Source organism: Chelon labrosus, assembly GCF_963514085.1.
Source record: "Chelon labrosus genome assembly, chromosome: 21".
Taxonomy (NCBI): domain Eukaryota; kingdom Metazoa; phylum Chordata; class Actinopteri; order Mugiliformes; family Mugilidae; genus Chelon; species Chelon labrosus.
The window spans coordinates 23,936,398-23,951,143 of NC_140354.1; the positions used below are offsets into that span (position 1 = coordinate 23,936,398).

The 14,746-nt window shown below is 45.0% G+C and overlaps 1 protein-coding gene across 1 annotated transcript; it reads right to left on the reverse strand.

Moving 5' to 3' along the window:
* Positions 1 to 722: 722 nt before the first annotated feature.
* Positions 723 to 3,985, reverse strand: socs1a (suppressor of cytokine signaling 1a). Its single transcript, XM_084569892.1, has 3 exons — positions 3,963 to 3,985; positions 2,892 to 3,092; positions 723 to 2,053 (listed from the first exon to the last, which is right to left on the reverse strand). The coding sequence occupies exon 3, from the start codon at positions 1,994 to 1,996 to the stop codon at positions 1,361 to 1,363; it is 636 nt and encodes a 211-aa protein (XP_084426018.1). The 5' UTR covers positions 1,997 to 2,053; positions 2,892 to 3,092; positions 3,963 to 3,985; the 3' UTR covers positions 723 to 1,360.
* Between the last annotated feature and the right edge of the window lie 10,761 nt (positions 3,986 to 14,746).

Sequence of the window (14,746 nt, forward strand, 5' to 3'; positions counted from 1 at the left end):
CAACAACACTTCAAAGAACTTCTCCTCTAATGTCCCAAACATCTAAGTTTCCATCAGAAGGTTCTACAAATGAGTCAAATCCCTGCTTAATTAAACCTAGAACCTTTACTGATCAGCTCCTGATAAATAGATCAACATCAGGTTGAGGAGTTTCCAGGAAGGACAGAAAGAGACAAGTTGTCTCCTTCTACTCTAGACATGGAGGAGGACATGGAGGAGGAGACACTTCTACTCCTTGTTCCTTCTACTGTTTCCAGCAGATTTGATGCTTGTTGGGATATATCCTCATCCTCATCTTCCTCCTTTTCCCTCATTGTTCCACCAGCGACGTAGTTTTTAACTCCTCACTCTGCCTATTTACATACACTTAAAATAAATGTGTTTTATTAGTCATCCCTCTAAAATCACACTGTAAGCCTGACCTCGATCAAACACATCTCTCGTCTAACCACTAACCCCAAAAAATTCCCACTTCCTCTTGAGGGAATTTGAATTTGTCCACATGAGTCTGAACGCCGCTCCCTCTCTTCATTATGTGTCACCTCTGGTCCTGTTTCTGGTAAGTGTGTGTGCGTCTAAGCGTAACAGTCCATTTACACTCCGTCCTACACAGATGAGTCACCGTGGTGACGATACTGTACTCTACCTTCACACTTCCTGTCTGGCTCTCTCTGTGAAAACACCAAGACGCACCAAACCAAACGAGACCAAAACTTTAACTTTAAATACATTTTATTGTCAAAAATAAAATTAAAAGTTAAAAAGAAGTGATTAGGTAAAAACACAATCAGATTATTTCTGCGTGGCAGACATTTGAATCAGAGGTGAAGCACCTCAGGATACAGTACAACGAGACGTCAGCCCTCCGGCTTCAGAGCTCAACAACATTCATGTGAGGTGTAAACATTCAACGTTAGAGTTTTCAGATGTGCTACAAGAATAAAACGCTGCTGCTGCTGCTTCAACCGGACCCTCCTCCACCACGCGTCCACACAGCTCCTTGATGTGCAGGTTTTTAGGGCCCTGGACCGTGGCCTGGACCGTGGCCCCAGCCTGGACCCCGGCCTGGACCGTGGCCCGCCCCCCGTGTCTCTTTCATGTCTTTCTCTTAATGCAGAGCCTCCAGACTGGTCAGACTTGGTCCGTGTGCAGCGTGGAGTCCGAGAGGTAACGTATGTTGAAATGCAGACCGTCCGACAACAACAACAACAGCAACTCCTCATAAATGTCCCACAGCCATCCAGCTTAGAAAAGTTCACGTGTAGCCATGGTAACGCAGCCTCCGCCTCCTGAACTTGACGGACAGGCGTACTTGGTGGAAGCTGCCTCCTTGAGGCCGAGCACAGCGCCGCCAGGCCGCTCACAGCCTGTAAGGGAAGTCCAGCAGGAAGTCCTTGACGACGTGGGTCACCGGCAGCTCCGGGATGCGACTCTCTCTGCCGCACAGCTCCATGATGCGCTTCCTGCACAGCTCCTGCAGGGTGGGCTGCCATTTCCTGTACGGCGTGGTCAGGCTCTTCTTGGAGGAGTGGATGTAATGCTCCAGGAGGGCGAAGACGCTGGGGAAGGAGCGGTCGCTGTGGGACAGGGAGAACTTCTGGTGCTTGTACTCGATGCGAACGCTGACCGGCCCGTTCTTGGCGTGGAAGGACAGCGTGAATAAGACGTCCTTCTGACTGCTGTCCCGGATCAGGAAGCTTCCCAGAGGAGCGTCCTGTAGTTTGCGGTGGGCCTCCTCCACTCCCAGAGGGCCCCAGTAGAAGCCAGAGCGTTCCAGCTGAGCCGCCGTGTCCGTGATGATCTTACAGTCCTCCTTGCTGGTGAACGTCCTGAAGTGGGTCAGAGGCACAGGTGCAGACCTCTGGGACGGGTTTGGATGAGCCCGACGCTGGAGCTGCTCCGATTCTGTACGACGTGATGAGGATGAAGATGAAGAGGAGGAGGAGCTTGACAAGTGTGTCTTGTCATGGCCTTCTAAAGTGCTGTCGGCTACCATCCTACAGGGGAGAGAGGCCCCAAACCCTCTCCCATCTCTGACCACCACACTGACATCCTGGAGGAGAAGAAGAAGAAGAAGAGGGGGGGGGGGGTCAGTTTAACTGAAGATAAATTATAATAAATAATAATAATAGATAATAAATAGACACAGAGTCCCAGACGTCTGAGTCCTGGTCTCTGTGGTTCACATGGTTCATAATCAGCTCTGATGTCACCACACACACACACACACACACACACACACACACACTGATATGACTAGCTTTGTGGGGACGTTCACTGACGTAATGTATTCCTTAACCATAACCGTAACCACAACCTGAGACAACCGAGACCCGCACACATGTCCTCACTTCACCGGTGGAAAACCAACAGCTGGTCCTCAGAAGGATAGAAAGCTCTACACACACACACACACACTCTCTTCATAGAGCCCATTACTGAAACATGAGCCTCCAACTACACAACTACACAAAGTCAAACTGAACTATTCATTATTAAAGATCCAGTCAGGATCCATGAGCTGATCCAGACCTGATCCAGACCTGATCCAGACCTGAGTCCAGACCTGAGTCCTGACCTGATCCAGACCTGAGTCCTGACCCTGAACCAACTTGACTCTACAGGTAGAGGAGTCGCTTCCAGGAACAGCTGATGATTAACAGGTGATGACTGTGTAGTCTGAGTCTGAGGAGACTTCTTTTAAACTTCTCTCTCATTCACATTCAACACGTTGTTGTTCACTTCTCAGTTTTTCTCAGAGCAGCAGTGAAGGAGTTAAATCCTCTCGGAACATTTTGATCCAGTCTCTGGTTCCCGGAGCAGCAGCTCAGACTCAGTTCCCCAGCAGAGCCACTAGTCCACAGCTCCTAGTGGATTATATTCAAACTCACCGTTTTGTTCTAACTCCGGGTCCTTGTCGTGTTAAATCCCAAAGCGCAGCGGGACGGGACAGTAAATCCAGCTGTGCTCGGACCCGTCCAGCCAGCAGTGAGTCGGCTCATGTGTGTGAGCAGCGTGGTAAACAGTGCTCCTCTTTATAGGCGCCTCCTCCTCCTCCTCCTCCTCCTGGTTTAGCAGCAACTCTACTGTTTCTGTGAAACAGACGAGACGAATCGAAAGTGAAAGTGAGCTTAGTCCTTGTTCTCAATTACTTTGAAGGCAGCGTTATATGAAGAATTTCAAGAAAACCGCAAAGCCACATGACAGCAGGGCGTTTACAGAAAGACAGGTGACAGATTCGAGTAATGGAGCGATATCCAGGAGCAGGAGCAAAAGGAGGAAGCAGCCGCTCCGTCCCCCACCTCTCTGCTGCTGCTGCTGCTGCTGCTGCAGCTGCTGCAGATATGTTTATTAATGTCCTCAGGATATGTTTAAACAGATCCACACATGCTCAGTCTTCCTTCTAGCTCTTCTGGCTCCTCTGGCTGAGCTCTGAACAACTCTGCAGCAGCTCTTTGCTTCAGTCTTTGTTCCACATGTGAAACCTATTGAGATGCAGGACACATTTCAGAGGAATGTGAAAGCTGAGCTGGATGCAGGACCCTGTTGTTCTCTTAGCTGCAGTCATGCACGCTCGCCGGATTCCTTTTCTTGTGCAGATTTAAATAAAAACAGCTCGCCCCGCTGCAGAGAAGTGAAAGTGTGCCACTGGTGGCTGAGGGCCACAGGTATCAGGTTCAATCCTTGGCTGCACTGAGTCTAAATAGAAAGTTAAGGAAAAGGCTGCAGGTCTGATGAGGACACTCTGGCCGTGCACGCTGCTCTGTAACAGGATTCGAGGGTTAAATAAATCCTGAGCTAAGCTGCTGTGTTTATCTAAGTCTGATTAAACTTTGCTCAGAGAGATTCTGCAGGAGCCCGGAGACATTAAAACGGTTCCTGTTCAGATGTTTTTGGTCTGATAAAGAAAAGCTTGATGTCGTTGGAGAATCACTGATGATCTGAGGAGCTTCATGTTTTACTTTAGCTGCAGCAGCTTCATGGTCCACTCTTTCTGCTGGAGCTGCATGTCTGCGTTGCTCCTGATCCTCTGTAACCTCCGTGTGTCATGCGTGACACTCATGACACACGCCTCACTGTTTATCTGACTGCATCTTCCATGAGTTTCATTTTCTGTGAAACAGGGAGAGGAGGCTCAGACATGAAGTGAGCGTGTGCTGGAGCGTGCAGACGGACGAATGCATTAAACATAAACACAAACAGATTTAAAGTTTCCTCCTTCGCTGGAACAGAAGTGCAGAGCAGGGAGAAGCCCGTTTTATTGTTTCTGTTCTGCAGCAGCTCCTCACTCTAACAATAACCGCTTTGTTGAAGTGGGAACGAGAACCAGCTGAAACATGTCTCTGGAACAAGCTCTCATTCTGTTTTAAATCTGATCAACTTTCTGAGCTGGAAACAGAAACTTTAATGTCAGTGGTTCAGAGAAAAGCAGCTGCAGCTGGAGGTCTGCAGGGAGGTTATGATGTGTTTGAGGCCCTCTGTCTGATCACTGTCCTCTCTTGTCTTGTTCAGGACGTCTCACTGCTTCTGTCTTCTCTAAATCCAAGTCTTTCCAGGAACCTGGGCTCCTCCCATCAGGCCTTGCTTCATAACAGAATCTACTTTCAGTATGAAGACGGTCTGAGGATGCTCATAAACCACTTCAGCTCATTATTCTTTCATTTCTTCTTCTTGTAAATTATTCACAGGTTATTACTGCTGCTGATAATGATAGTGACACTGAGGTGTGTAACATGTTTGATTGTTGCTTTCATTTTCATTCATTGTTACAAACATTTTATTTCCTTTACGGGAAGGAAGGATGTTTATCATAGTAGTCACATTAAATAATAATAATATAATAATAACTTTATTTATATAGCACTTTTAAAAACAGGGTTTACAAAGTGCTTTGACAAACAAAGCAGAACAAATAAAAGGAACACAGTTAAATTAAAACTCAAAACTTAAAAATTAATGAGTAAAACGAAGACGACATCACAAAAAGGCGAGTCTATAAAATTGAGTTTTAAGAAGTGATTTTAAAGAGGTTACTGATTCTGCAAGCCTTATCTCCTCAGGTAGGTCGTTCCAAAGCCGAGGGGCAATAACAGAAAAAGCTCGGTCACCTTTAGATTTAAGCCTTGACTTTGGAACCACCAGGAGGCCCCCACCCGAGGATCTAAGGCTGCGAACTGGCTCATATGGGGTCAACATTTCTGTTATATAGCGTGGAGCCAGGCCAAGACGAGCTTTAAAAGTGATCAGTAAAATCTTAAAATCAATTCTAAAACGAACAGGGAGCCAATGGAGAGAAGCTAAAACTGGGGTGATGTGATGTCGTCTGTTAAAACCTGTGAGAAGCCTAGCTGCTGCGTTCTGGACCAGTTGGAGGCGGGAGAGAGACTTTTGATTTATGCCGGAAAGGAGGGAGTTACAGTAGTCTAGTCTAGAGAAAATTAATGCATGAATAACTTTTTAAATACAGACGTTATCTCCAACTGGAAGTAGTTTTAGTGTTCCTGTGAAAACGGAGCCGAGCAGCAGCAGCAGCTCTGTTTGTGTCTCAGGTTTAAAGTCGTGTTTTATTTACTGACCGATGCTTCGGACAGACTTGGCCGGAGAGCTGCAGCCGGCTCAGCTGATCTCATCCATCTCCTGAGACCGGATGAAAGTGGAACTTCTGCTGAAATGAGAAGCAGAGTTTCAGTGAATCTTTAGTGTTTCTAGTAAGAGGCTGTGGAAAGTTTCTCACTTTCTACTTAACTCATGACAGGACGGGAGGTAAACTGTGGACTGAGCGCCGTCATCTGATTCAGGAGGAAGCAGAATGAGCTCCGTCCGACAGCGATGTCCGCTGACCGTGTTACACCACTTTGTGCTTTTTTAAATATCAGCCTGAAAACTTCCTTCTTAAGATTAAAACGTTCTGAATCTGCAGCTGTAACAGAGACGATGTGTTAACTCCCGGGAGTAATGTCAGTCCACGCTAACAGCCCCCAAAACACAGAGGGAGTCAGTCTGGCTCAGGACAGAGGCTCAGGATGAAGCTGCACAAAACATAGAATCACTTTTCTATAAATCAAAGGACTGAAACACAACGTCAGACTTTTCAAAGTAAACCTGAAGCATCAGACTTTAATTATGGTATGTGTTGAATCAGAGCTGCAGGCACGGCCTTTCTCTTTAATACAAAGGTCACAGACAGTAAAACTGGTTTTAGCTGAGCTGGATCCAGTCTGGCCGCTGCAGTTTCTGAAGAAAACCTTGACTTCTTAACAACGATCTGAACTGGCTCTTCCAGTCTGACTCTGACGATCCAGTCCTGACCACATGAAGTCACCTCGGAGCGGCCCGGGCTTCCCAGAGCTCAGGAATCACTCTGAGAGTCCCAGAGTCCAAAAATATAAGTTAAGATCATTTTATCATGAGAGTTTTTAATCCTGTGGCTGATCTCTAATTATATAGAATAGTCTCTGATTAAGACTTTAAGATTTTAGTCCAGGTCGCCCAGAAGTTTTGTTTTTATCTAAAATCTCAACACAAGTAAGACATGTTAATTACAGCTCCCAGATTAGTTTATAGCTTTCTTTATCTATATCTCATAAAAACCTTCAGGAGCGTCCTGGTTCACATCAGACAGCTGCGTTTCACATGAATTAGTTTCCTCAATGATTGTTCATGTTTGAACGGTGAAAAGGAAACGTTCTTCCTGATAAACGTGATCCTGGACGTTACGGCTCATGTTTCCTCTGAGCTGACTTCTGTTTGCAGACGGACAGAAAGATTCTCAGGGTGCTTCAGAGAGAAAATGAAACCTGATCCATGACTTTTCCGTTGTATTTACACAGCAGCTTCTGGTGGAATGAGGAAGCAGCGTCGGTTCATTCAAACTCTTCTTCCTCTGACTAGAAACACGGCGACAGATCTGCAGACGAGTGACCTGGAGCACGCTCAGTCAAACAAACTCAATGCACTGATTCATACTTATTGTTCCAAGGTTTCTGGTTTGAACTTCTTGAGAATTCAGCTAGTTCATCAGCCGCCAGCGCAGCAGTGAATCATGGGAAATATGCCTGGAGGTGACCTGAGGTGTCACATATCCCGTAAAGTCTGTTTATCCAGCAGCAGAGGACACGATAACTCAGCCTGAGTTTAACACACGGTGTGTTTAAGCTGAACTCCTCCTGTTGTCACGCTTCTGTTAACATTCAGAACTTTTTTAACCACCTTTAATCTGAACGTCCAAACTTCTCCAGCTGTTTTCTGACCACAGTTAGCGAGCTAATGAGCAGCTAGCTTAGAGCAGGACGTGTAAAAGGAAGATGAGGCTGTTTGTAATCATCAACATAACATTTAACCTCTAATAAATTAAGAATCCAGAATAAAAGAATCCAGATGAGGCCGAAACGTTGGTGCTAACTGGACCTCTGACGACTTTCTTAGCTTCCAAGCCTCCCAGCTAATAGCAGCTCTTATTGCTTCCTAGCCTCATAGCTAATATTAGCCCTTCTAGCGTCCTAGCCTTCCAGCTACCAGTAGCTTTTCTTAGCCTCCCTGTTAACTGTAGCCCTTATTGCTTTCTAGCCTCCCAGCTAATATTAGCTCTTCTAGCTTTGTGGACTCACAGCTAATATTAGCTCTTCTAGCTTCATGGACTCACAGCTAATAGTTGCTCTTCTAGCTTCGTGGACTCACAGCTAATATTAGCCCTTCTAGCTTCGTGGACTCACAGTTAATAGTAGTTCTTATTGCTTCCTAGCCTCAAAGCTAATATTAGCCCTTCTAGCTTCCTAGCCTCCCAGCTAACAGTAGCTTTTCTTAGCCTCCCAGCTAACAGTAGCTTTTCTTAGCCTCCCAGCTAGCAGTAGCTTTTCTTAGCCTCCCAGCTAGCAGTAGCTTTTCTTAGCCTCCCAGCTAGCAGTAGCTTTTCTTAGTCTCCCTGTTAATAGTAGCCCTTCTCGCTTCCTAGCCTCCCAGCTAACAGTAGCTTCTCCTTGTGTTCAGACTTTCAGAAACGCTGTCCGTAGCTGTGAGGACAGAGATTGTTTGTGTCATCTAAATACCTTTGTCTTGTTAGAACCTATGCAACTAGTTCGATAACAAAATAATCTGATCTGATGAAATCTGAAACGCTGATGTAGACGCAGCTGTTGAAATGTTTGTGCTCAGAATGAAACTGAAATCTGAATTTAAACTGTTTGTTTAGATGATTTTAAGGACTACTGATTTCTGGGAAACGTCCAACACGGGGAGGGAGGATCAAGAAGGCAGGACGGCGGTTTGTTGTCTCTGCTAATCTGGCTCCCCATCAGTGTAAACACTAATTTTACAGTTGATTGGGACATTGATGTCGGTGACACACCTTCAGTAAATACCTGCATGGAGACACCAAGCGTTGCTATCTCTGCCAGGACCTTCCATTGACACAATGAATCCCATAACTTAATTATAACCTGAACCATAAAAACAAGTCTGGACAGGCCCAGGAGGGTTTGAAAAATGGCCCCACACGAACAACATGACCCCACAAGAACGAAATGGCCCCATAAGAACAATATGGCTCCACAAGAACAACAGGGCTCCACAAGAACAACAGGGCCCCGTAGCATCAGTATTCTGCAGTGTGGTCCCTGCGACTTAATAAAAACAAGAACACACACACAAGAAGGACTGTGCATGTTCTTATGCGCCTATAAAGAGGAGCACTATGTCTTTGTGTGTTCTTGTTTTGAATATGTAGAACTCTGCATTCAACACATTTGTTTAATAACCTTCATGCACAGACACGTGCATGAAGGTTATTGTGTAACTTGCATGACAAAGTGTGTGTGTGTGCGTGTGTATTTTGCAACGCATGCAAAACGAGCATTTGTTTCTTTTGAGGCCTCGCGTGCATTTGTCCCATATGCGGTCCGCGTCCCTCTGAGCGGTCACGATGTGCCAGAAACGGTCTTTTTACAGGAACACGAAAGTGAAAGTGTCCGCGAGCTCCGTGGCAACAGATGACGACACGCAGTTTCAGATTTATCATTGGCTCTTTCTGCAGACGCTGCCTTCAGGGAGCGTAGGAAAACTAACCAACACACAACATTAATTTGTCTAAACCTTAAATTTAATATTTACTCATTTAAAAATCAAACACCTAAAATACATACTGTATAATAACTTTACTACTAATAACATATATTATCACTGAAAGCAAGCAGTCAGATTGTGGGTTTAGTCGATTTGTTTGGTTTTGGTTCTTCTTTCCTTCCTGGAATCATGAACCTTTAAACCAGTGTTCAGTCAAAAACAGTTTAAAATTAACAGAATATTTCTGAGCTGGTTCATTCGAAAGAACAAGTTGAGGTGAAGATCAGGAATTTATCGGCCAGAACGAATTTCAGTTTCCCTTGAAATTCTGCAGAAATGGAGAAGGGAAATCTGTGACGGTCCTCATCTGACTGAACCCTGTCACATGTCTGTGTCTCAGAACCACTTTAATGAACCTTTAACAAAGCTGATATTTTCCTCTCTGCGCTGCGTGGACTCGTTTCCAGTACGTATTACGACATCTGTGGTGGAAACTCATCACCTTCATTCTCTTTTTCTGTCTTTTCTGTTGATATAAAGTGAGTTATGGGTCAACGCTGCTGTAACACATGAAGTGGAAATCAGATAAAAGTCTTCTGAGGTAACACAGCGGTGATGAGTGTGAGATAACCAAAGTAAAAGTGCAAGTTCTGTTTTCACGGCAATGATGCTGACTTTGAGTCAAAAAAAAAATAATAATAATAATGCTGCTGATGTAGGAGGCTATGAAGCTAGGAGGCTAGTTCCCTAGCCTCCTAGCTTCATAGCCTCCTAGCTTCATAGCCTCCTAGCTTCCTAGCCTATGCTAATGTAGGCCATGATGGCGTCAGAGTGAGCAACGACATCTGAACCTGCAAATTAAAGCTTCACATGTTGCTGCTGCTGATGCAACCTGAACATTTCCTGCAGTTTGAAACATTTCAGGCAGCGATAGAAGAAGAAGGAGCAGCCACGCTGAGCCGTTAGATGAGGAGCTGCAGCCTCTTCATCACATCAGGTCAGTTACATCTGTTTACTGAAAGGTTTGTTTCTGCCTGTCCACTAAAACCAACCAGGACTGAACTCTTGGAGCCGGTCTCTTCTAAGCCCTGCTGCTATAACCCAGGGTGTTCCCCTAAAGGTCTGACTCTGTCTGAAGCATCTTCTGCTTTTAGTGACGTCCTGTGAGGATGGATATTTAAAAACATCTAACATGAATTTTCTGTCTGAGCTCGTTGCATCCAGTTGGATCTTCCAACACATTTGATTAAAGTTAAAGAGTTAGTTTCATGTAGACACTCCTATATTCTAGTTCTGATCAGATGCTGCAGCAGAAGCATCTCAGAGTTTCTTTTAGTGTCAAAAGTTTAACTCTGAACTAAAAGTCTTACAGTAATAACCTGACGTGTCCTTAAAAGGTGAACATGTAGCTCCACCTCTCCTCGAGGCCGGGAATAGAAATCACTTACAGGAACACGCTTTGAGCTTCTGCTGCTCAGATCTGATCTTTCCTCTCAGTCAACTCTGATATAAACAGACAAACACAACCACAACCCCCCCCCACCCCCACCACCACCCACACCACCCCCTTCTTCTCCACTCAAGTCATGTGACCTCCCGGCAGCTCATTATTCGGCCTCATTCAGCCAATGAGAGCGAGGCAGCGTGTGTTCCTGTTTTAATCACACACAGCGACACCTTTCACTTTCAAAGAAATGAGGTGATGAACTGAAAGTGATGCCGGGGCCGCTGGCCATTTGAGGAGGACGACTCTGAGGGGCTCTGAGTAAACCAGCGACCGCTCTGATGGTCACACAGTTTGAGTTTGTTCTCACTGACATCAACATCCTCTTCTTCTGAGTTACTATGGAGAAGTGCCGTTTCCTTTTATTATAAACTCTTGTTTCTATGTTCTAACTCTCAGAAAGTCGTGGGCTGCAGAAACACCTAAAATAAATGTCCCCACCACGTCAGTCTTCTTGAATAGTTTGGGTCTTAATGAAAACAGGAACACACTCCACAGACGTAATAATGAAACTCGTAATTTGTGTCTTTTGGGGTTTCAGCTGTGGTTCTGTGTTAAATGATGTCATCGGCTCATCGTTCAGCCTTAGAGGAAACAAACAGGTGTCGAGAGTCCTGATTGGTCGATTCTGGGACAGAACCACCTGAGAGTTTCAGTCAGAAAGTCAGAGCAGGCGGCAGCCACGTTTAGAAGGTCAGTATATGACCTCAACAGCTGTTAGCTTAGCATCGTAGCTACTGCTCTACGACAACCAGCTCAAACTGAAGAATTTAGCTCCTCAGACTGAACACAGCACAGGAACGCTCATGAGGTGTAGAGGTGGTAACCATGGTAACCTCTACTAATCATCTCCTGATTAATAAATCAACATCAGGTGAGGAGTGTTCAGGAGGGACAGAAAAAGATGAACCAAGCTGACATGGAGACATCTTGGTCGTCTTCTGAGACTCTAGACATTCAGGGAACACTACTTCTCCTCCTCCTCCTCTTCCTCTTCCTCTTCCTCTTAAACTGGTCAGATCATGTGATCTATCATTCAGTCTCTGATCTTAATCGTTGACGTGTCGTCTCTCGTGTCACGTTGGAGCTTTTTATCAAACGGCATTAAATCTTATTAAGTCATTAACATTCCCGTGTGGTTGCCGTTTTACAGGCCGCTCTAAACACGTCTCTTCTCTACGCCTGGTAGCAGAGCTTGTGCTAAGCTACGCTAACTAGCCTGGGCTACAGCGTTAGCGTGCAGACATGTCACATGTCGTCCTAAAGCAACAGAGTTTCTTCTTCCTCTAACAGTTAAACGTAAGGCATTAATGCTCTGGAAGGGTTAGTCTGTTAGCATTGTTAGCATTGTTCACAGTCTGATGCTCTGTGTACACAGTGCTGCAGTTGTTTCTCGTGTTCACAGGATCTACAGGTTTGTGGTTCACACATGTCTCCAGAGGAGGAGTGTGCGTTTGAGATTTAACTCATGAGTCACCATGAAACAGGCCGAAGGAAAAAAGACGAAGCGGGGAATGTTTTATTTTGGGCGTTTCCTCAGATTATAAAGGGAGTGGCGTCTGCATCCATCAAAGGAGAACACAATAAGCGATTATGTTCAGTTCTTAGTTTAAGGTTTCTGTTAATGTGCTGTACTGGTTTTATGTGGCGCCCCCAGATGAGCTTTTTACAGAGTTTCTGCAGAACAGTCTGATTAAACTGGTTTGTCTGTTTTAACCACATCAGTCTGTAAATAAATGACCTGGTGTCAGGTTCCTCTGAGGCCCATGTGTTCTGGTTCATGTGACTCTAGGAGGATGGAGGAGGACACCAGTCAGAAGATAATGTCAGAGGACAGGAGGACAGACATGGAGCTCTGTCTCCCTCTGCTGGCTGATAACAGAACCACGGCTGTGTCTTATTATTTAACAGCTTCAATACGTAAAGAAATGCTCGTACAAGTTTATATTTACATACACAACTGTGGAGAAATAAATCAAATGAAAAGATTAAGACAAAGCCAGGATGTTGTTCTGATGTCCTCAAGAAAGCTTTGTGTAGTTTTTAGTATTTCAAGTTTGGTTTTAGACTCTAAGATAAAAACAAATACATAAATATGATGCAGAACTCTGTCGGTTTAGAGAACTAAAGGAGACAAGAGTGTTTTTGTTTGTGGCTACATGTTTTAGGTCCAGATGAAGCATGAGCTGACGACTGAGGAGATTCATTCAGTCAAAGTCAAACCAAGGACAGAGGAGAGAGGATCAGAGTTGAGTCTGCAGCTCTTCACCTCTAGATGGCCTCATTCCATCATTTTAGCATTTCATCATTTAGATTTGTCTCTTGTTTCTGAGAGAGAGACGGGTCATTAGAAGTCTGTGTGTGGGCGAGTTTCTTTAGAAGAAAGATGGAGATCGTCACCATCACCACAAGTCTCTCACTTCTTTTTCCTTCTCACCGTATCTCCCGTGAGATCTGTCTGTATAAATAGAAGCTGCTGGCAGTCTAATGAGTCCATCTTCTCTCTACGGTTATTGTTAGATACTGTATGTGCTGTGCATCGATGAGTGGGCAGAGAACGACTGGAAAAAAAAAAAACACATCCGCCCACCAAGAAAACGATAAAGAAGCTGCAGATGTGTTTCTGAGCATCTGCAGCTTCTTCTGAGTCAGTCAGCGACGTCTCAGCTTCTTGGTTTTGTCCAACAGGTGAAGCAGAGCAGAGCTGGTGTTCACGGACAGAAAGCTACATCTGTCCTCCACCGTCCTCCACCGTCCTCCACCGTCCTTCACCGTCCTTCACCGTCCTCCACCGTCCTCCACCGTCCTCCAGCCTAAGGTGTCCTCAGAGCTTATTTCACATCCTGCACGTTTCATTTCAATGATTCCATAAACAGAAAAACACAAATTAAAATCACTGAAGGAAAAGACGACGACGTTTCATAAAGAACAGAGAGAGAAGAAACACACATGTGCTCTAATGAATCCTCCACCTTAATAAAATAACAACTACATAAAACTGATTAAAGATGGACAGAAACTAAAAACAGAGGAACATGAACATCTGTCCCGTCTAAACGTCCTGAACGCCTCCTGTTTCAAGGTTTTATTAATAAATTGACATTTGGAAACACATGACTTTATAAAAACATCTTTTAAAATATATTTTTAGATGTCAGAACCTGTCTGCTTCCACCTGTCAGAGTAACCCCCCCCCCACACACACACACACACACACACACACACACCCAGCGTGGCCCGTAGGGAATGACATGAAGCCAAAACAAATACAAACAAAACAAAAAATGACCCTAACAATGTTCATGAAGGAGGAAACCCCATCACCGTCCAGTAACGATGCTTCTTTCTCTGGACAATAGATCTGACTGGATCTCTGGAAACCTGCTTTATTAATTCATTCATTCATTCTGTTCAGTCGGTTTAGTCTCAGTCTTCATTCATCATCTTCCTCAGGTCCTTCACTAACTCATCAGCTCATTTCTATGTCTGTTATTATATATATATATTGAATCCAGGTGTTCCAATCACTTCCATGTCCACAGGTGTATAAATCAATCACCTAGTCATTCAGACTGTTTCTACAAACATCAGTGAAAGAATGGGTCGCTCTCAGGAGCTCAGGGGATTCCAGCGTGGTGCTGTGATAGGATGACACCTGAGCAACAAGTCCAGTCATTACTAAATGTTCTACAGTGAACTGTTAGTGGTATTAGAACAAAGTGGAAGAGATCTGGAATGACAGCAACTTGTAAAATGACAGAGGTCAGGGTCAGAAGATGCTGAGGTTCATAGTGAGCAGAGGTCAGAGGTCACCAACTTTCTGCAGAGTCAATCTCTACAGACCTCCAAACTTCATGTTTCCTTCAGATTAGCTCCAGAACAGTAGAGAGCTTCATGGAATGGGTTTCCATGGCCGAGCAGCTGCATCCAAGCCGTACATCACCAAGTACAATACAAAGCGTCGGATGCAGTGGTGTAAAGCAGCCACCACTGGAGACTCTAGAGCACTGGAGACTCTGGAGGGATGAATCACGCTTCTCCATCTGGTAATCTGATGGAGGAATCTGGGTTTGGTGGTTGCCAGGACAACGGTACTTGTCTGACTGCATTGAGCCAAGTGTGGAGTTTGGTGGAGGGGGGGTTATGGGGTTATTCCATGCTCCCAACTTTGTGGGAACAGTCTGG